Source organism: Egretta garzetta, unplaced genomic scaffold (assembly GCF_000687185.1).
Source record: "Egretta garzetta isolate BGI_Z169 unplaced genomic scaffold, ASM68718v1 scaffold293, whole genome shotgun sequence".
Taxonomy (NCBI): Eukaryota; Metazoa; Chordata; class Aves; order Pelecaniformes; family Ardeidae; genus Egretta; species Egretta garzetta.
In genome coordinates, this window is record NW_009259318.1 from 822,413 (window position 1) to 843,320 (window position 20,908).

Here is a 20,908-nt window from a genome sequence, read left to right on the forward strand (position 1 = left end):
CTGTATGGTGCTGCGCCAGCCGCCTGCCCGCGGGCCTCCCTTCTCCCCCGCGGCGCCCTCGGCGTACAGCTGGGTGAGGGAGCTCACGGGGCGGCGTCTGGAAAGCAGCTGGCTGAAATAACTGTTTGCGGCAGAAATGGTCGGTTTTCTGCCTTCCTTCTCTTCAGGGAACTGGGGTTTGTAGCCCAAAGGGCTGCATGGGATTGAGTCAGGCTAACGGTGTAGCTGTACGGAAGGTTGGCTCGCTGGGACTGTCAAAATCTCAGCAAATTAAATGCTGCCCTGTAGGCTAAAAGTTTGGATTCCTTTTACGATTTCTCAGGTGACCTTGACGTTTTGGCCATGGTCTGTCAACATGCTCAAGTACCAAAATTATATTTAAAGCTTGTATTTGGGCCTTTGCTAGTTCTTACTTAAATTTATTCACCACATGCTCCTCTGCTGAGTAAAGTGGGAGATGGCAAACAGGTTTAGTCGGTTGATAAAGGTGAGGAAGGAGTTTCACATACTTTTAATTGGAGCAATTGTCTTTTCCAGAAAAAGGTGGTTGTGGTTAATTGAGGTTTAATTCAAACCATTGTTCATAAAACTGCTGCAAATATGAATTGTAAAAGTAAACTTCCAGGGACAAATAGATTCTGGTTTGTGAAGAAGATTAAATCCTGCTGTTCTGGGAAAGAATCTCTGTGCAAGTCTGTGTTACGCAGGAGAACAGAGCTTTAAGCAAGTGCTGCTCCATCTGGAGATATTAATGTGGACAGTGAAAGCTGTAAGGCTCTTTTAAGTTATGTTGTACTGAGTTACTAAGCGTCGCATTTTGATAGGGCTCCATACGATGTGGAAGGTCCTTTACTGGCTGTGAATTGGTGTGAGGATCTCTAGCTTTCTTTCTTTCAGTCTCACGGATATCCTTAGATCTCAACTGTTTTTATAACATAGTAGTAATTAGGCACATAGCCACAGATGGTGATAATTCGTGACAGGTCTTGTACAGTTATGGAACAAGAAAAGATGTACACCACTAAAGACCTTACAGTGCAAGGCAAGCAACAACAGGTGTATACACAAAGGTGGGACAACACAAAACAGTAATTGGATGTTATTTGTTAGTGTGACAGTGATAGCATCATGAAGAGAGTGGCATCAATAATTCTTGCAGAAATAACAGCAAAAAAGCCACGAAGTAGTTGAAAGATGTGTATAATCTTTTTTTTCAGATTAACTTTCTTGTTCTTACATGGGTTGATTTGTTTAATAATAATTTTTCAACAGGTGCTCACAGTGGACTGAAATCTTGTTGCTTTTAGATTTTATATTGTAAGGACTGAAATGTATTCTTATCTAAAAGTTACAGAGGTAGTATTCATGTGAATACTGTATTTTTTTTCCAAACCTTTAGAAAGAGAAGTGTATGTAAGCAAAGTATTGAGGAGTATGGATCATCAAGCTTTCTCTTTCACCATCTCAGCATACCATGTAGCTTTTTTGCATTCTTGAAGGAATCCTGCTCGTTATAAAGAACCCAGTCATTTTTCTGTGAGTCTGCTTTTCCTAAAAATTAGATTAAATAACAAACCCCTAGTAATTAGAACACTACAAGAATGCAGGTAACAAGATCATCCAACTGTCTCCCTCAGCGTTATCCTTTACGCTTGCACTGATCTTGGTTAATGTCCACTCTCCAGGTACCTGTTACACAGCTACAGGCTTTATTCTGTGCAGAGCATTCAGTATACACTACTGATTTCATTTGTAGTTTGTCATTTAAAAGAATAAAGAAGAAAAAGCACCCATCCTCTCCCAAGAGTTTTGAACATAAAAACCTAGGATATGGGCTGTATGTTTGTGTCAAATAACATTGTAAGGATAACGTGGTAATGTGTTTTAAGATGTGCTGTACTGGAAGTCCATTGAAATGGCTGTCTTCACCTTCACTGTAATTCCACAGAACTATGCGTGAAGATTTTGCAGGGCAATGTTAAAGCAGAGAGTGAAGACAAGTGGTGAATATGGCAGTGATGAGTTGGCACGTTCCTTAAAATTTCAGTTGGAGCTATTCTAAAGTTTAATATGAACATATTGTGTCACTTTTAAAACTGCATGTCAAGTTTTTAGACGTTGTTTGCATGCCACAGGAGTGTGCATGTCTATTAAACTCCAGCAGATCTTTGATAAACAGTGTGGGGTTTGGGTTTTTGTGATTTGGTGTGTTAGAGTGTAATAGAGTAATTTGGTGTAATACAGTGTATTTTCCTTTTTTCTCATAGTAGACCTCTCCAGGTCTCTGCTTTAGTAATAGAGAGGCCCTGCATATCTGCCACTTTAAGACAGGTGCCGTGCCCAGTTTAACTGTTCCTGAGTTTGGACCTATTTTATCGAAGAGCTGCTTTTTTAGGAAGTCATATACCTACTTAAAGTTTGCATAGGTGTTATCTTGTTTCCATCGGCCAATGGGAGTATAGTTTCTAGGCATAGTAGATTAATTTGATAAGTATAAGTGTATATGTGTGATGGCTTTATTTAGTTAAGTGGGTGTCAAACAACCTTTCAGGACAAAATTGGAGATCTGGTATCTTTTATTATTCCAGTTTGTGGGGTATCAAGAAAGGAGGGATAGGCTTGCTGGATTTTCTGGTTTGAATTCTACCATCTGATCTAACAAAATATAATTTTATGTCCAAACATATCCTGTCCTTTTGTTCTTCTTAACATCATGGTTACATCAATTGATAATACCTAGCCATATCTGGATAAAATGTGCTCCTTCAGTGTAGGAGTTGGATTTTTTTTTGATTCCTAATGCATCCACCATTCTGAATCAAATATTAATCTTGTTTTTGTTATGATTCTTGCTACTTAGATTTATATGGAGAAGATTAAACTTGCTTATTCTTATCCAGAAAATACTTATGGCCATGACTTACTAGAAGTTGGAAGGTCAGTTACTGGGTTTCTGTTACATCCCCTAGCTAGTTTTCCAATGACAGCTCATATGGGCTGCTCTTGTCAACAGAGAGATGTCTGTAGTGTGTTTATGCACTCTGTATTTCATCTGTTGCTTTCTTTTTATGAGCACGGACACATAGTAACACTGAACACTTCTAATTTGAAAGATCTCTTAGAAGCAGTTTATTTCTTGCTTTTGGCTCACTTGGTTGGAGAGGACATATGTTTCTTCTTTTCAAACTCCCTGTTGGAGCTACCTTATCAATTTATGTCCATATCCTAGTGATGTCCTGTTTCCATGGCTTTCATGTTTTGATAGCTCCTTGAGAAAAGGAACAGCTTTGAGGCAGTATTCTGTGTATTGTGCATCTGGCTCTTTGCACCTCTTCATTTCCCTTAGCTCCAGAGCTATGATATAGGAGGATTGCTGCCTCTTCCAACATTTGGGTCTGCTATATTTAGACTGAGATAAAAAGTCTGGTTAAGTGCATATAGAGTGATTAGAGACTTCTGTCCCACAGTTCCCAGATCTGGGAACAGGATGTGAATGTACTTGGATGGGACCTGCCTATAGCAAGTATTCTTTATTTGCTTAACCCCTGTAGTTCACCTTATACATCACATACTAGTGCTAGCCAGTTAAGCTTTGCTTGCTGTTGAGGAATCAGTAACCTTAGTCTGCTCCTTTTGTCTCTTAGTTTGGTCTTTGACTTTTATCAACAGCTCCCTCTGACCTACACAGCTGTCCCTGAAATAGCCTGTCAGGAGTCTTGACATGGGAATTTTTGCTGAGGCATATTAGAGAAAATGGATCTGTAATGAGAAAAATAACATTAACTATAGCCTGACGCTGCTAACTTTTAGCTTATATCACATGCTCTCTTCTGTTTTGTGTTGTAGGCCCTGGCATTTCTGTGTTAGCTGCAGCACCGTCTGTGTTACAGCAGCACCGCCAAGTTCATCATGCGGTGATCCCCCATGGAAGAAGTGGACGATCCTCTGTTAGTGGCATCGTGGCCACTGTCTTTGGGGCTACAGGTTTCCTAGGACGATATGTTGTGAACCGTTTAGGTAATGCTCCCCAGGAGTACTAATTAAAAAAAAAAAAAACAAACCAAAATTGTTTAACAAAACTCTAGTTTTTCTTCAGGTTGCAGTATAATATAGAAAACTGGCATTTTGGATCTTAAAAGTGTTCTGTGTGATACTTTCTTAGTGTTTAGTCTGCTGAAGTGCAAAGATGTGACTATTAGTAAAAACTTTTAATCTAGGAAACTTAGAAGCTTTTGAAGATTGTTAAAGTAATTAAAATAAGTCATTCTCCTTCAAGTACTGTTTTTCAGTCTGTAAAATGCAGATCTGAGGGGAGGTACAGCATGTGTTTGATTCTTCGGGTTTTGGCCTTATTAAGACATTTTACTAAAATGTTTGCAGGAATTTGATTGGAATTCATTAAAATTGCCCTTTTGAATTTAAGTTTTGGAAAATAACCCTTGGGTTTTTTTTTTTTCCCTTCTCCTTTCCATGCAGCTTAAAAAATGCAAATATCCTTAGATGTGACACATTTTTAGGTATTGCGTTACTCCTGTTCTGCTTTTAGCCTTGCAGATAACTATGCAAGATATGTACGTGTATTTGTTGTGCTTTGATGCCAGGGAAGAAGGGAAGTTTTGTATATTCAGAAGTTCGTCTACTTAAATTTATGTAGTAGCTTGAGATAAATGAAACTTTTAAAATTCTTAGGTCGCATTGGATCTCAAGTAATCATACCCTATCGCTGTGATCAGTATGACCTCATGTATCTGCGGCCAATGGGTGACCTGGGGCAACTTCTCTTCTTAGTAAGTCTTTTGCTTTGGCTTTAGATCAAATACAATACCATTGCTATACAAGGAAGTCTGTTAATCATTCTCAAAGTCAGAACTCCAGCTATTGTTTAGCCTCTAAATGGAAATGGTGTGAAAGAGCTTTCTTTGATTGTGCCTATTTACGCACTATCTCATCTTTTTTCCCATTTGATGCTCTGGTTACAGGAGTGGGACTGTAAGGACAAAGACTCTACCCGAAGAGCCGTGGAACACAGCAATGTGGTCATTAATCTTGTTGGAAAGGAATGGGAAACAAAGTAATCTTCCTTTTTTTTTTTTCTTTTTTTTTCTCCTATATAGATAGCTTTGCATCAGCTGTTGGATATTGTAGCCACATTTTACACCATGTGTACAGTATGCAGTGACACTGACATTATTCTTGGTTTCTATGAAAAGGCAAAACTGAATTTTTGCATATAAAAGTTCTTCCGTTTCTTCAAATGGTTAACTAGAGTCCTGGTTATGATCTGCTTTTGAAAAGTGCATTCTGTCTATAATTTTCTAGTGTACAGAACTTCTGTCAGAGAGCTCAAAATGCTGCCTTCATACACCTTACAGATGTTTCATGCGTGCCTTCCTATAGCTGACAGAGGCTCACCAGTTTCTGTGAGCTCGTATTTACATTATTACAGAAGTGGGCTTTAGTCCTGTCACTTCAGCACAGTGATGAATTGTAGCCTACTAGAATAAGCTATGATCAAGCTTTTCCTATTCTCTGGTAAATGTTAATAACCAGGCATAGCTAATGGAGAATCCCTAAGATTATGATTAATAGCATCATTCCTTGATAGAATTTTGGCACAGGCACTATTAGTTATGTAAGTATTTTCTGGTAATAATTTTTAAAAATAGTTGCTTTTTGAAATCCGTTGAAATCCTGTATTTGTTTTGGGTTAAAAATACCTGTAATAGCCCCACATTTTTTTTTTCTGCATGCATGCAATTATGTCCAATTTATTTAAAGCCTTGTGCAGAACTGCCAGGCGAAGACTCATTAGTTGTGTGATTTGCCTTTATACGGTATGTAATTTTGCTATTGTAGTAGACAGAAACAAATTTAGATATCAGTTTCATCTATGTTTACAAGCCTAATGCCTTTGTTGCTCTTTTTTTGTGGACAGCCATTTGGTGTTCAAATTGTAGAATTAGTAGTCAAATTGTATTAATAGAATAGAATTAGTAGTCTCAAATTGTACAACTATTTTCCCTAAAATAGTACGTCTGTTGGCAAGCACCTATTTCAGCTGTTTCTTGTCTAGTCAAATATCATGCATAACTTCTGGGAGACGCTTTAGTTTCTCATTCAAATTTGTAGAGGTACTTTCTTTTTCTGATAGTCACTTAGCTCCTTGTCCCACTGTTGGAGTCTATAACATAGGGTTTTTTGGGGAAAAGCCCACCAAACCTAAATTAACTTTGGTCTTGTGCATCTGACAAGGTTTTTGGTTCTTTTTATATCTTCTTCAGACTTTGGGATATAGTTAAAAATGTACAAACCAACCTGTCAAGATTGTTTTGCACTGTTAACTAAATGATGGATGTAAGAGTTCAAATGCTAATTGCTGTCAAAGCAGAAGAAATTTCTCTGTAATGTGGGAGTGAGGGAAGAAAAGAAAGTCTGTACAGTGGGCCCACGGGCAATGAAATCTCCATTTATCTTTCAGATATGTATTTCATGTGTACTTCCCCCCCTTAAAATTTCTGTACTCATGTGAAAAATAAGTTTTATATAAGGGAGGGTTTCTTTGTTGTTGGAAGGGAGTGCGACAACAACAAGGAAAAGTTTCATTCTAGTTTAAAAACCCCCAAAGCAAGCTTGTCACTCTGGTCAGTTTCAAGATATTCAAAGGCAGAGGAGTCTTGGTACATGTTAAAGACTTTTGCACATGCCAAAACTTACTACTGTATTGCACAAACATAATGTATTTTATACATGTTGTTATCAGTGGTGGTGCTGGAACCCTGAGATAAAATTCTATGGTCTGTTAAACACCGGGTCAGACTAACCATTGTAATCATCCCAAAGTCTATGAAAAACTTAAGGAGCAAGAAAAAAAAACAGATTAGAAGTAGAGATCAGGCAAGAAAAGTCAAGCCTGCCATTAAATACTTTCCTCCTTGCCTAGTATTAGTGTACAGTCTCATCTGTGTATACTATGTTGTTTGAAAACTCCATAGTTACAGGAGGGATGTTGTTCGTTCTTGTGTGTTTCTAGAATCTATTTTTGTGAGTAGAACAGGAGTGATGGTTCCCAGGATCAGATTAGTTATTAAAGTGTCAAAAATAACTTTTTATTTTTAAGGCTTTCTTTAGACTCCAGTGGGATCTGAAGAGCAGTGGGAGTAGATAAGGACAGAGAGACCGGCATTTGGACAAGATGTTTGTTATCCAAAGCAAATGGAAAAGATGGAGTGGGATGCTTACAGGGACAATATAAAGAAATGAAAAGCCAATACTCTTTCTTGCAGTCTTGGGATAGTTGGAAGGAATTTTGGGATTGTTGCCAGCCTATAGTGTCAGTTCTGCTTGGAGACAGAGCTTCTGTATTGTTCTTGATCAGATGCCAAACTAGATTACAGTTGAACCCCCTAATTTAGGCCCCTTGAGTGCCATAAAGTGAGTGGGAGTTGTTCTTTCTGCATGCTTCTCCCTGAAGTCCGTTACAGCTGCTATAAAATGGTTCTAAATGTTCTGTCAATGTAAAATTTTCCATTTGCATAAGCACCTGTGTATTCTTCGGTCTGTTTTTGTCCACTTCGCCAATGCCTAGCATCTGCCCTAACTTACGCTCTTAGGAATTTTTCAGCTCCTTTTGTAGTGTAATGGAGTGCATCAAATAAAGTAAAATTTTAAACAGGTGTTGTAAAAAGACATCTTTGCTCAGATTTCAAGATGCAGCACTTAGAAAACTCTTCCCATGTAAAAACAGATTTTTTTTTTTTATTTGTTACAGGCAAGTGGGTAAGAGGATTTTTCATACTGTTTTAATCTTAACAGCAGACAGCACTAAAGCTGTAATTGAAGCTTACTGTTGCATTTCACTTGCCTCTAGTTTTTTATTATATGAAGAGTTAATCATGAAAGGAAGTTTTGTTTCTAACAAAGAGCATCAGGATAGGTTTTTGAAATATATTCAAGTAATGTATAATGATTGCTGTTTGGTTGGTAGGCAGCCACTGTTGATTGCTCTTAAAGTAAGATTTGTTTTTTGCCTTGTTTTAGAAACTTCGGTTTTGAAGATGAATTTGTAAATATTCCTCAAAGTATTGCGCAGGTAACTAGGGAAGCTGGTGTGGAAACACTCATTCATATCTCTCACCTGAATGCTAGCATGAAGAGTCCTTCCAAATACCTCAGGAGTAAAGTAAGTCTGGATTCCTTTTGAATTTATTTTCTGAGCCCCTACTTTTTTTTTTGGTGGTGGCTTTTTTTTCCTCCCCCAACGGGGTCTGTTTGAAGGAAATCAGTATGAATTTACTATGGAATGTTTTCTGCAGCTGAGGATTTTTTGAGTTACTGTGCTTATTGGAGCTAGAAATCCTCCTTAGTACTTCATGTGTTTTGAAGGGAAATAGGTCTTGTATTCCTGAAAACTCTTCCTTTTTTCTATCCTTGAATATCTTTGCATCAGAAATTACTGTCACTAACAAATAGGAGCTCGTTCAATGGTTTGGGATCCAGTATCAGGCCTAACATCTAAGGCTGGAGTGACCTAGTAAAGTTAAGTATTTGATGCCAAAATGAATGCTGAAAAGACAGATGAATATCATGATTGCAGGTCCTTGGGAGTGGGACTTTTACCTGCCCTTGTAAAAAAAAAGAAAAAAAAAAAAAACAAAAACCCAATAAAAAAAACCAAACCCAAAACCAAAAAAAAACCTGGTTTTGTTATCCTAATATTTTTTTCCTTATTAGGAGGTATAATTTTCTATTACTTGTTTTCTCTTTTTAATATAGCTATTGTCCCACTTTCAGCTATTTTTGTTTTGTTTGAGCTCACTGTACTCTGCCTTGTCTTTAGTATAATTTTTTTTTAAAAACAGGGTTAAAATTCGGTAGCTCTCGGTGTGTGACAACTCTGTCGGATAGTTAGGCCTTACTGTATGCCAGTTCCATGTGGAAAGTAGATAGCTGACACTGAAATTTCTAACTGTACTTAAGCAGTTCTTGGAGTGTTCTGATAATATAGTAGGGGTTATGTAAACCTGTTTTCTTCCAAGCTCTGGTCTGACATAAGCAAGAGAAGTACTTAGGTTAGACTTATTCCATTTTGAAATTTGGCTTCAAATTTGTGTCACTTCAGTAGTGAGACTGTACTGTATCTCAAATAGAAGAAATGATCTACATGTTTATGGGACTTATGGGATGTTCTGTAAGACCTTGGCTCTTGGCACAGCATCTCAAAGATCAAATGGCTAAGATAATAAATAATTTTTGTGCTACTGATGGTGTCATTAAGTTCTGAAAAGGCGTCCTCTTCTGTTCAGAATGGTTCTAATGAATGTGTTCATTTTAATTGAATGATAGGCTGTTGGAGAGAAAGCAGTGAGGGAAGAATTTCCAGATGCTATAATTTTGAAGCCCTCTGAGATGTTTGGGAGAGAGGACCGATTTCTCAATCATTATGCAAGTATGTACTCTTGGAATAATAAAACCATTTATGATTTGTATACCTGTCTGTAGAGAACAGAGGGAAAATGTGATTTGCTTTTGAAAAGCAGAGGTATGTTTTTATTAGAAATATACTGTGTTTTGTTAGCTGAAGGTGTGTGATGGCAAACATAATAAATTTTCATCTCATGAATGAATTCCTTCTGAATCTAGTTAGGCTTTGCTTTTTGATTGTTTTTTTGGGGGGGGGCAGGGGGAGCGGGGAGAAGTTGGGGAGGGATGTGTAGTATTATTTTTTTTATTTAGATTGTTCTGAGCTAAGGTCTAGTCATTTTAACCTTCAAAGTAGTTTACCCTGAAAGTAGTTTTTCCAGTTGGTAATGCTCCAATGTAAAAATTGACCTGAGTTTTTCTTGGCTCAAAAGCAACAGTAATGACTCTTATGTATCGCCAACCAAATTGTTAGACAGGATAGAGTGGAATCTGGTTTTGTCTTGCAAAGTTGAGATATCTCTGAACCACTCAAAGTAAACAGTAAATACAGTCTTGTTGTTGTTAATAAGAAAACTAAATTTGTGTTGAAAACAGTGCTATTGGAATTGGATGGTAATTCTTCCCAATTCCGTCTTTTCTTGGGGTTTTTTTGTTTTGTTTTTTTTTTTAAGTCAGTTTTCAGAAGAGATCCACACTCAGTGTAGTGCAAAATGTATTGGTTATTTGCTTACTGAAAAGATTAACAGATTTTATTTTCAAGTTATGTGTGTGTCTTTCTATCAGACATGCGCTGGTTTGGTGGTGTGCCTCTTATTTCTCTGGGCAAAAAAACAGTGAAGCAACCAGTATATGTAAGTTTTCAATACAACAAGACAATCCCAAATCCTGTGTGTGTGTGTGTGTGTGTGTGTGTGTGTGTGTGTGTGTTGGGTTTTTTCTTTTCCCCCTGAAAATCACTTCTGAAAGAGGAGTGTGTGCATGCATTCCCATTTTCTATTGGTAATTGTCTGAATTTTTCTCACAGGTGGTTGATGTAGCAAAGGCAATTATTAATGCAATTAAGGATCCTGATGCTAAAGGAAAAACATACGCCTTGGCTGGGTAGGTTACTTTTCTGATTCCAATTAACTGAAGTACTCCTCTTTGGTGTCATTTTTTGGCATGCTGCACAGTACATTTAATTTCTCTGTCCATGCACACAGTTTGAGCTGCGATAAATTCCACCTCCTTTTTGGGAGGAAAAATGACTCGAGCTGTTATTGTGGGTTCTCTGAAAATCCTAGTTTGGGCCTCATTGCATTGAATGTTATGTATGGGCACACAAAGAAATAGGCAGTCTTGGGAAACATGCTAGACGACATAGATTTGGAGAAAATTCTGCTAAAGCTGTGTGGAAACCACCTGGAATTAGAATGGATAGAAACAGTGGATGTCTTGGAATATTTTGTGTACAAAAGCTCCAAATCAGAATAGGTTATTAGCATTAAGCATAAACAGTGTGGCAAATGCCAAGGTAATGGGTCCATGTTTTGATACTGCAACATAGGACTGGAACTGGTCTCTATCCAATATGTGTGGTAGAAGGAACATTAGATTCATTGATAAAGAAAACAGTTGCTAATTAGTCAAGATACAAATGATGCTGAACAGCTCCCTTTTTTCTGTTGCGTGCAGATCTCTCTTCCTCCCTTACACACTGAAACTGTGCATAGTATCTGGATTTTGCAAAGGTCTTACCTGATATTACATTGTTTTTTCTGTGTTCATTTTGTGGCGCTGTTGCAGTGACAGCTCTTTATTCCTGCGGAGCTGAGACTGTTGCTGGGTCATGTTTTACTTGTGTGATGTCACTTTCTTCAGTGCTGTGACTGAGCTGTTGAAGAAGATGTTATCCTGGCAGCTAGGCTAGGTGTGGTGTATGTTGGTGTTCTAGAAAAGGCAGCAAGTAGGTCTTCAGCTTCTTTTGGATCACGCTGAGGAGCTTCTGCTCCAAAACCAGCAAAATAAGAGAAAGAAGTGAATGGTTGTCTAAAAGGACTACTAACAGCAACAGTAAGGTTATTAAGTAGCTTGAAATTGCTTTCAAATCACTGGGGTGATATGAAGTGTCACACTAAAGGACAAGTGGAAACAAATGCTAGACAGCCATTCAAAACTACTTTTCTTATCAAACAGAATAGGTATGTAGGTGTCAGATGGACACAACTAATGCGAAGCCACAAAATGGGATGAAATTAACCCTTTGAGTGACTATTTTATCTCTAGGGGGCAAACTTGATGGTCAGTCAATAATGTAGCCAAAGCTGCCTACCACAAAAGGAAGGAGAGGCACCTATTTTTATGTTCATCGCTGTCTCAGCAGAAGCAACTGTTTCAGCTGCAGGAGAAACTGAGAATTGCACACTAAGAAGAACACTATTTGCAGCCAAATGGAAGGGCAATTGGCTAAATAAATGTATTCTTACAGTTTCAAAGTCTCTTTTTTTGGCAGTTTACAGAAGGCCGTGAGTTCAGTGTCCAGGTTTCAGAGGCAGGAATTCAAGCAAGGATGCCAGGCTCTCACTGCAAGGAATACAGTTTCAGGCACATAACAATGACTGAAAAGACTTTGAATAAATGATGATCTAAACCGAAGGTCCAAATCAGTGTTGGAATACCAAAGGAACTCTGCAGCATACCCCTTGACTAAAACTGGAGGAGACACTTTTTTGGTTTTTTTTAAGGGAGTTACCAGTTTGAGTTTAAAATACTAATTTTGTAAAAAAGCATTCTATTTCTGTGCGTTTGGGTGGGATTTTTTGGTTTCGTTTTTTTTTTCTTCTCCTTCCTACTATATGGTGGAATAGAGTTTTAACTATGACAGCTAGTGGTGTCATTGCATTTTCTGAATGAGTGAAGATTTCGTATGACTTTTTACCTGCTCCTCTCTTTCCCCCATAGCATTGATTTTGTTTCATCTACTCATTAAATCTTCTGTCTTGAATGCTAATGCTAATGCTCTCTAGAGCTTGCTGTCTGCTAGTGTTGTGGTTAATGTAACAGTACTTCAGTGTGATTCTATTCTTGAAGATGTATTTTTACTGTTTGGTAATTTGTAAAGGAACAAACGGTATTTATTTTCACATTTTTAAGTTTGGCTTTACTGTACATCTGTACGTGGTTCTTACATACCAGGATAAAAGTTAAATTGGCTTACACGACCTTTGGACAGGCATGAGGATGTTGAAGTGTAAGGGCACCAATAACTAATGAAAATAAAGTTGTTTGGTTTTGGTTTTTCTTTTTTTTCCTTCATCCGAGTAAGTAAATTTGATACTACCACTTTTTGCTGTGTTTCTCTTAAGTTCTATTAACAGAAGAAAACTTAATGTCTTGTTTTTGATGGCAGTCCTTTACTGTAACTTCATAAATGCAGATCTCTCTGGTTCTATAATCCAGCCACCTGGATTAAGTTGATATGGAGTTTTGAGTGTTGAATTCTTTTGAATTCTCCCAAATATGCTGACCTACCTTTAAGTATATCCATTAGAATGTTTTGCCCTAATTTTGCCCTTTGCTTTTACAAACTAAAGTAGTAGTAATTTGGGGTTCTGTCTTTTTTGCAGCATTTATCAATACATTTTGTTTGTGGTTATTAGCATTGCTGTTCTTCCTGAAGAACATGTCAGTGGAAGGCTCAGTTTTCATGCATGTAACCTCAGACCTTGATAACTTTGTGATCTTGGGTTTATCAAACTGAAATTCATGTTCTTTGTACCATAGTCTTGGATCTTTGGACTGTTTGAAGTTTTGCATACTTACACTGTTTTATCCTAGCATGCCTTCATTTTGGGGGGGTTTAGATTCCAACAGTAATTCAGTGTCTCCTATTTTAAAAAAAGGGAGACTGAAGATGAAAAAAACCTAGTGTTCTACTTTGAGGAGGCCCCCACCTGGGAAGTAATCGGTCTCAAGATGGTTGTGTCACTGAGGTCTCTGCCTTAGCTGAAAATTAAAGCAAATCGTTAGGAGACACACACCTTTGTGTTCATTGCTGCTTTGATCACGGTCAGTAGACACACCAGAGCTCAGCAGTGTGCTCTTGTGTGTTGTAATGAAGATTTTTATGTTTTGAAATACCAGTGAGTTGCCTGGAAAGCCAAGGGAGATACCTGTTTCAGTCTGAGACATCTATAAAGATAGAGTATTAAAGTCTGAATGAGAAAGGAATGGAAACTCCCAATGGTATATCTTTCTCTTAAACTACTGCAGGTGCACAGGAAACTGATTGCTTCCTTCTCTCTGTCTTGAGAGGGGGAATGCACTTTTTTGGGAGAATTTATCTTAGTTTCTACCTCTTGCTTTTGAAGAGAACAGTATGTTCTTAGTCGAGCAAAGGCAAGTGAATCAATTTCTTTGCAGCCATTTGCTACCAAAGATGGGATGTCTTGTTAAGAAACTTTTCTTAATTTTACCATTTGCTTTCTGGCTTCCTTCTGTTGCAAACTGCAGAGTGGCCTTGTAGAACTTCAGTCCTGTCCCAGCACTGAAAATCTTGTATGCGGAATTTGAGTTAGCATAGAGGAGGCACATTGAAGGTGTGCTTTAAAAGTACGCAGAATACACTTTATCTAGTATGATTGTGGTGGGTTAGCCTTGGCCAGCAGCCAGATGCTGACCCAGCTGCTCACTGCCCCTCCTCAACAGGACAGCATGAGAAAATAGTTTGAAAAGCTTATAGGTTGAGATAAAGACAGGGAGATTGTTTACCAGTTACTGTCATGGGCCAAACTGACTCAGGAAAAATTAACTTAATTTACTGTCAAATAAAATAGATTTTAATAGTGTGAAATAAAGACAAAACCAATACACCAACACCATCTCCCCTTTTGCCAGGCTCAACTTTAGTCCTTCACTCCTGACTCCTCTACCCCCTCTCCCCAAGCAGCACAGGGGGATGGGGAACAGTGGATTATGGGGTCCATAACAGCTCCTCTCTGCTTGCTCCTTCCTCTTCACATGTTTCCTCAGCTCCAGTGTGGGCCCTTACATGGCTTGCCGTCCTTCAGGATAAACCTGCTCCACTGTGAGCTCTCCATGAGCCACAGGGGAATCTCTGCTCGGGTGCATGGAACACCTCCTCCTGCTCTCACCTTGGTGCTCGCCGGGCTGTTTCTCACACATTTTTCCTCACTCCTCTCTGCCTGCATGGCATTTTTGCCCTTTCTTATGTGTGTTTTCCCAGAGGTGCCACCATTTTGTCTGAGGGGCTCAGCTGTGCCCCGCGGTGGGTCCCTTGTAGCTGGTTGTGCCTGGCATGGGGCAGCCCCCACGTCTCCACGTAGGCTGCCCTGCAGCCTCCCATGCCAGCACCTGGGCACTGGCACCCAACGCAGTGACAAAATAATTTTGCAATTTGTGACTTACACTGTTACCATTGCTGATGTCAATGTCTTTCTAACTTAATCTCTCTTTATTTCAAACAGTACAGAATCTGGAGAGCCAAAATTTATTCCACTCTTATGGGAAAATGATAAATCTGGGAAATCATTTAGGTTGAAGAAAACAGGCCTTGGTAGGCTTGGGAGTGGAGGGCTTTAAAATTTTTGTCTCTTGCTGCAAATATTGAAGTATACCTAACTTAACTGTAATGTTTGCTGCTTTTTCTTTCAGACCTCACCGGTACCTCCTTTATGACTTGGTAGAATACATCTACGCAGTTTGCTTTCGAACCTTTCTTCCCTATCCACTTCCACGTCCTCTCTACCAGTAAGTGGGACCCTTCCTTTACTGAGAACATGGGATCCACAAGGCAGAAGCATAAATAACTGTTGTGTTGGTTATTTAATATTGCCAGTTGGTTTTTAACATGGTAGGATTGTAGAAACTGGCTTTCCCTAGGTACTCGTTAGCTAGCTATGAGTCTTCCCCAGACACAGGCCTGCATTTGATGGACTAGCATATGAAAGGTCTATTTGTGATAAGCCTCACATAACGATTCCAGAGTCATTGAATAGCTTTGAGTCAAGAAGTAGCAAAAGGTCCTAAGAAGAGACAGTCAGTAGCAAACTAAATGAACTTTTGATAGTACCACAGGGAAAATCTGTGTGTGTGCTGACTGTAGGCCCTTGACAGACTTTTCTGCAGCAGCTTAAGGTATTGCTACTGTCAGCTGTCCTTGCAGTCTGGTGAGCACTGCCACCCTGGAAGCAGAGTTGGAGTAAGGGTGGGTATGGGCATTGATTGACTTTCTAGTTCAGTCCTTTGTATTGAGCCAGCATTGGAGGTAAGTTTGTATTGAGATCTTGGCCTGGGAATTTGGGCAGTGCAGTTGTGAGCAAGCATTTCTTTGCCTGCCATGAGAGGGCAGTAACATCTTTAGAAGATGGTAATAAATTGGGAGATAAGAAGGGAAAGGTGTAGCATAACTTCAGTTGACTACAGTGGACGGACTGCGAGGACTCTGTTTGCATGCACTGAGCTGCTTCTGCAGCTGTATGTTTTGGCCTCAGGGGGCACTGAGGATAGAAGCTGATTTGCTGAATTGCTGCCACTGAGTAATACAGCATGAAAAAGTGCAGTATAAATACCAGCCTGGGCCTAGTCCTTAAGGCATAATCACATGCTTTTGAAGAGCTACCTCAAACAGTAAATGTAATTTCAGAAGTTGCCCTCAGCATGGTTGAAATGTGTTTATGTTTAGGATGCTGATCTTCCTCAGTTGTAGTGCAATGCAAACTAATAAGCTGAAGAAGTCACTGGCATTAGAACCCTCCTACCAATCTGCTAATAGGACTCAACCCTGGATTCATGTAACTGATGATGAATAATGCTAGAACAACATCTTAAACTGTTGTGGCTGTTTCTGAATTGGTTATAGAGGCATCAGGTTAACATGGCTCAGCAGGCACAGAGCAGCTTGTTAAAAAGTAACTGTGTGGATGCTTATTAGTTTTATTCACACTTCCTGCAGTCCATGTTAAGTTTTTTGCTGTATGGGCTAAACTAATTGGTATTTTGTATTTTTGAGAAAAGAGTGCATCTAAAAGGTGGATAAGCCTAGTTAGTGCTGTTTATGTACAGTAACTTAGTAACACCCTAGTCTGCCAGGAGAGCACTTCAGTAAGAAATTTTACCTTGAATACTGTTGGTCCTGAGACACTGAGCAAGAGCTGTAGTGTTATTTTCTTTTATCTGCCAGATTTTCTTTCTTTCAAGGGAAACTTCATTTCTGGAAACTGCAAATATACTAATCCTCATCCTTTTTATAGATGAAGATTGCTCCAGATTGCATCATCTTGTTCGTATGGCTGTTAACTCATTTGGTTGTCAGCAAGCATTTTTCATGGAGGCATTGAATCAAACATTGTGACTAATTGGGTTACTGCCTAAACTACTAGGGAACAGAGTTTGGAGGAAAGGCAGGGGCAAGACTGAACCCTCTGGTGTGTGTGGAATTGGGTGTGGAGGTTTACTTTCCTCACCCACTAACACTCACTTTTACTTCTAGATATCTGCTCCTCCATTCCTTTCCAAAGTAAAAGGAAATCGAATAATTCAGTAACAAACAGTTGAAGTTATCAGAAGCACAACTAAGAGCTTGCTGGCTGGCACATTCACTGATTTAGTGAATTCACAGCTTGCAAGAACAAGCTCTTGCTCACTGTCTATTAAGTGTGAAATGTTCTTATCAGTTCTCATTTTGTTCTGTGCCTCTGGATAATGACTATACTTTTGCAATACTCTTTCTGATTACAGTTTAATTGCAAGATTCTTTGAGATTAATCCATTTGAACCATGGTTAACTCGAGACAAAGTGGACCGGGTAAGTGTAGGACAATCCACAAATTTTTCTTGGAAAATGTTGTGTATTTGTTAACTTGGCACCTGTAGTTTTGAATTCGAGGAATGCTGAAATGTGTGTGCATCATATGGTATAGCATTTCAGTCAGTTTAGTGACTAGAATTTGATTATAAAGAATTGCCTTCAGACTGTTTGGATACTACAAAAATTTGAATTTTTAAAGGTTTCTATATATAACCTTCCTCAAAACCAGTTATCGTTCCTGACATACAATTGCTGCAGCTACTGTTCTGTGATCTCACTCTTAAATTATTTGTCCAGACCTGTTACAGTGCCAAGGGGATACACTGACAAAGCAGTCTGGAGATTCCTCTGGTGTAGTCTTACAAAGACTTCATTATTTTGTAGTCTTTCCACTAACATTGGTGGAGGAAGAATAGTTAACACATTTCTCTAAATACATTTAAGAAAGTAGTTGAAACATTTGGTGAGAGGGTTATGTAGCAAGAAGTAACATGGTGGGGCTGGGGAAAGGGCCCAACCTTTTTAAGTGTTAAAAGTGGTCAAGGCTGCATGATTCACTGTACCCCCTCCCCCAAAACACATGTTATTGAAAATAGCAAAGCCAAAGTGGAGACTGGATGTGCGATGTGCAGCTAAGTGATGTGCAGGGGTGCTCCCCATTTTTAGGTAACCAGTGAGTTTATGTACCTCTAGATGTATTAAAAACACTTGTACCATCCAGGTAATGGCATTTTTAACTACTCAAGTTGAACTGACAGCACTGGATACAGCCCAAATTTTTGCTTAACGTTAGAGTGCATTTCTCATGAACATGTTGCAACTTTATGTCTATTCCTAACTTCTCAGAGTGTAGAAGTGGGGGTGGAGAAATAACTTGCAAAAAACCAACTGTAGGCGAGGAAAAAGTAGGATTTAGCAAGTATTAATGTCAAAACTGTTGGCATGTGTGTAGGTTAGCAAAGACAGTCATGTACTCTGACAGTCTGTAAGGTTGCTGTTCTCTGAAGTTTGTAGTACTCTCCCAACTATTTAGCAGAGTTGGAGTTTTAATGCATTTTGTTATGATGCAATATCAATAGCCTGTTTTGACCTGATTGTCCCAAAATTAATTTGAGCTAGGGTACTACTGTGAATCTGGGACAACTGGGTCCTATAGTTAGAGCTGCTTACTGAATAGCTGTAAGCAATTAATTTCTATGTTTACATTTTTCCATCTGTGAAATAAACTGGTTTCCTATTCTGTTTGGAAGTAATTGTGAAAAGCTGTGGACAGTATGTGTAATAAAGGAGGTAATCTAGTGCAATACATTTTTTTTTTTTTTTTTTTCTTCTCTCCAAACCACCGACTCATCCCCCATACTAGAGAGTGTTGGCATTGTAGTTTTGTTGGCTGTATTGACCCAGGATGTAGATATAATGTCTCCTGAAAACCTTACTTCTACCTGCCTTTCTAGTTTGTAGAGTTACATTTCATAAAACAAGCCTCTACCAAATCACTAAAACTACAGTTCAGCTATAGCATGGGTAGTGTAAGAGGGGAGTTTCTCCATGTCACTTCTGTGTCTGGTTGTTCCTCTTTTCCAGCTTTTCATCCTTAAGTAATCTACACAAAATTAGATGTTGTTGACTTAAAGACCTTTCAAGGATTAAAAGCATGAGAGAAGTCCCCATTTTCCAAGATACAGGTCATATGTCTTGCAAATATGGTAATAGAATTAAATATTTGTCCTGTACAGGACCCTGTTCTAAACCATGAACAGAGAAAAAACAACCTACCAAAGGTGATCATTCAAAATACATTTCTTGACAAAGCATAATGTATATAATTGCAGTTCAAATATGACCTTACAAGTTTGGCCTAATTTTGTGGTTGCAATGCAGTAATCTTCCTGGTAATGTATACCCAATGGAGAGAAAATGAAGGCACTTTCTGCATGTCTCACTGTTATTTATTCCTGAATCTAAATCTGAAGCCTGAATGACTTTTTGCCAGATGCAGAACATCTGTATCTCCCGCTGAAGTACACTGTTTACTGAATACCTTGTATAATTACACCATAGTTCTGTAGGGCCACAATGAGTTTTTTCCTCCTCCCAAGCAAAAACACTGAGCCCAAATCAGTCAAGGAACTGGGACTGACACACGGTTGACTGAGTCCACATTTGCGTTTTAATAGGTCTTCAGATCTACTACCAGATGCAGCAGTGTATTGTATTGTGGGGTTCTTTCTTGGGGGAAACAGTCTTACATCAGCAGCCTTGAAATTGTAGTAGAATCTCTGAAGAGCTGCCATTTGTCGAAAATTGTTTTGAGATGTTAAAATGTTTCTAGTACTATGGACTTATGCTAGTTTGTTTCCGTAAAAGAAAAAAGGTGACCTCAGGTGTAAGTATACAATACTTTTTTTAGTACCTGAATGATTGCACTGGGTGTAATGCTGTTCATTTGATCAAGTGAATTCCCTTTTTCTTTTTTTGTTCTTTCTTTCCCCGAAATTTCCTGACCTTCCTGGTTTGGAAGACCTGGGTATTCAACCGACATCTCTAGAACAAAAAGCAATTGAAGTTCTACGCCGTCACCGCAGATACCGCTGGTTGGATGCTGAGCTGGAGGAAGCAAAACCAGCTAAGACATATCCCATGTAACAGCTGATAAGGCGGTTACTTAACGCTTTGTAAACTGCCTTTGTATGACCCAATTTGTTTGGAGAACTGTGTACATACTGAGTAAAAGATACGTAAACTATATTTCACCAGTGTTGTCTTTTCAATTATGAAAGGCTGTCATTGAAATGCAATTTTTCTCTTTAAAAGCTCATGGAAGCAAATTACATATTATTGCTTAGCCAGTGAGCATTAAAATATTTTGAAGGTTGCGACTAGAGGGAGGAATGTGTCTTAACACTAGTCAGTTTCTCCCTTGGCTCTCAAAGCAAGCATATCACTGAGCTTTAGCAAGTGCTCAAGTGATTTGAAGAACGTTGGAATTCAGGTCTATGTTGCCTGGAACATGTCCCTTCCCATAGGGTTTGCTGGTACTGCCACCTATTCAGATTATGAGTTCTTGGATAAAGCCCCATTTTTAGGTTTTGACTCTTCCAAGCTTTGTTACACAACTGTTACAGAAAATGCCAACCAAAATGGCACAGCTGTTCCTAAGGTCAAGGAGTGTCAATCAGACACGTAAAGAAGCTACTAAGAGTCATCTGATCTCTTGTGATAATTGTGTGCTGTGTCAATTCTTTGATTTTTAAATTAGGAAGCCTGTTACTTTTAGACGCTCAAAGCTTTTATGTGCTGGGACATTGTCTTTCTTTTGGTAAGAGAGATAACGTTTGCTTCAGGATTAAATATTTTCAATCGTTTTAAGATCAAAGATTGAGATACCTGCCTGAATTTGATCAGGAACTGCACTTTTTGTTTTCACATCCAGAGAGTTGCTGGAGGCTTTTGGTTAAATATTGACAGGGACATTGTTTGCTAGGGTGCAGCCTAGAGCTGAGTAAGTCTGTGCATGGAACTGAGAGCAGAGATACAGATTTTCTGTATGCAGTGCAGTGTTCTGATGGCTTCATAGATGTGAAAGACATTTATTGAAACAAGGAGTGAGCTGCTAGTTCTGGGAGTACGACAAATCACGCTAGTTAGGATGAGTTGAAATTGGTGGGGAAACTGGTTTGA

General features: G+C 38.8%; 1 protein-coding gene across 1 annotated transcript in view; it reads left to right on the forward strand.

Moving 5' to 3' along the window:
• Nucleotides 1–19,972, forward strand: part of NDUFA9 (NADH:ubiquinone oxidoreductase subunit A9) — a 21,393-nt gene extending 1,421 nt beyond the window's left edge. The window contains exons 2-11 of the mRNA XM_035892077.1: nucleotides 3,847–4,017; nucleotides 4,690–4,787; nucleotides 4,980–5,071; nucleotides 8,038–8,179; nucleotides 9,343–9,445; nucleotides 10,204–10,271; nucleotides 10,445–10,521; nucleotides 15,073–15,168; nucleotides 17,158–17,224; nucleotides 19,713–19,972. Of these exons, the coding sequence (XP_035747970.1) occupies nucleotides 3,847–4,017; nucleotides 4,690–4,787; nucleotides 4,980–5,071; nucleotides 8,038–8,179; nucleotides 9,343–9,445; nucleotides 10,204–10,271; nucleotides 10,445–10,521; nucleotides 15,073–15,168; nucleotides 17,158–17,224; nucleotides 19,713–19,775 (977 nt within the window). The 3' untranslated portion in view covers nucleotides 19,776–19,972. The remainder of the gene's footprint in view (nucleotides 1–3,846; nucleotides 4,018–4,689; nucleotides 4,788–4,979; nucleotides 5,072–8,037; nucleotides 8,180–9,342; nucleotides 9,446–10,203; nucleotides 10,272–10,444; nucleotides 10,522–15,072; nucleotides 15,169–17,157; nucleotides 17,225–19,712) is intronic.
• The last annotated feature ends 936 nt before the right edge of the window (nucleotides 19,973–20,908 follow it).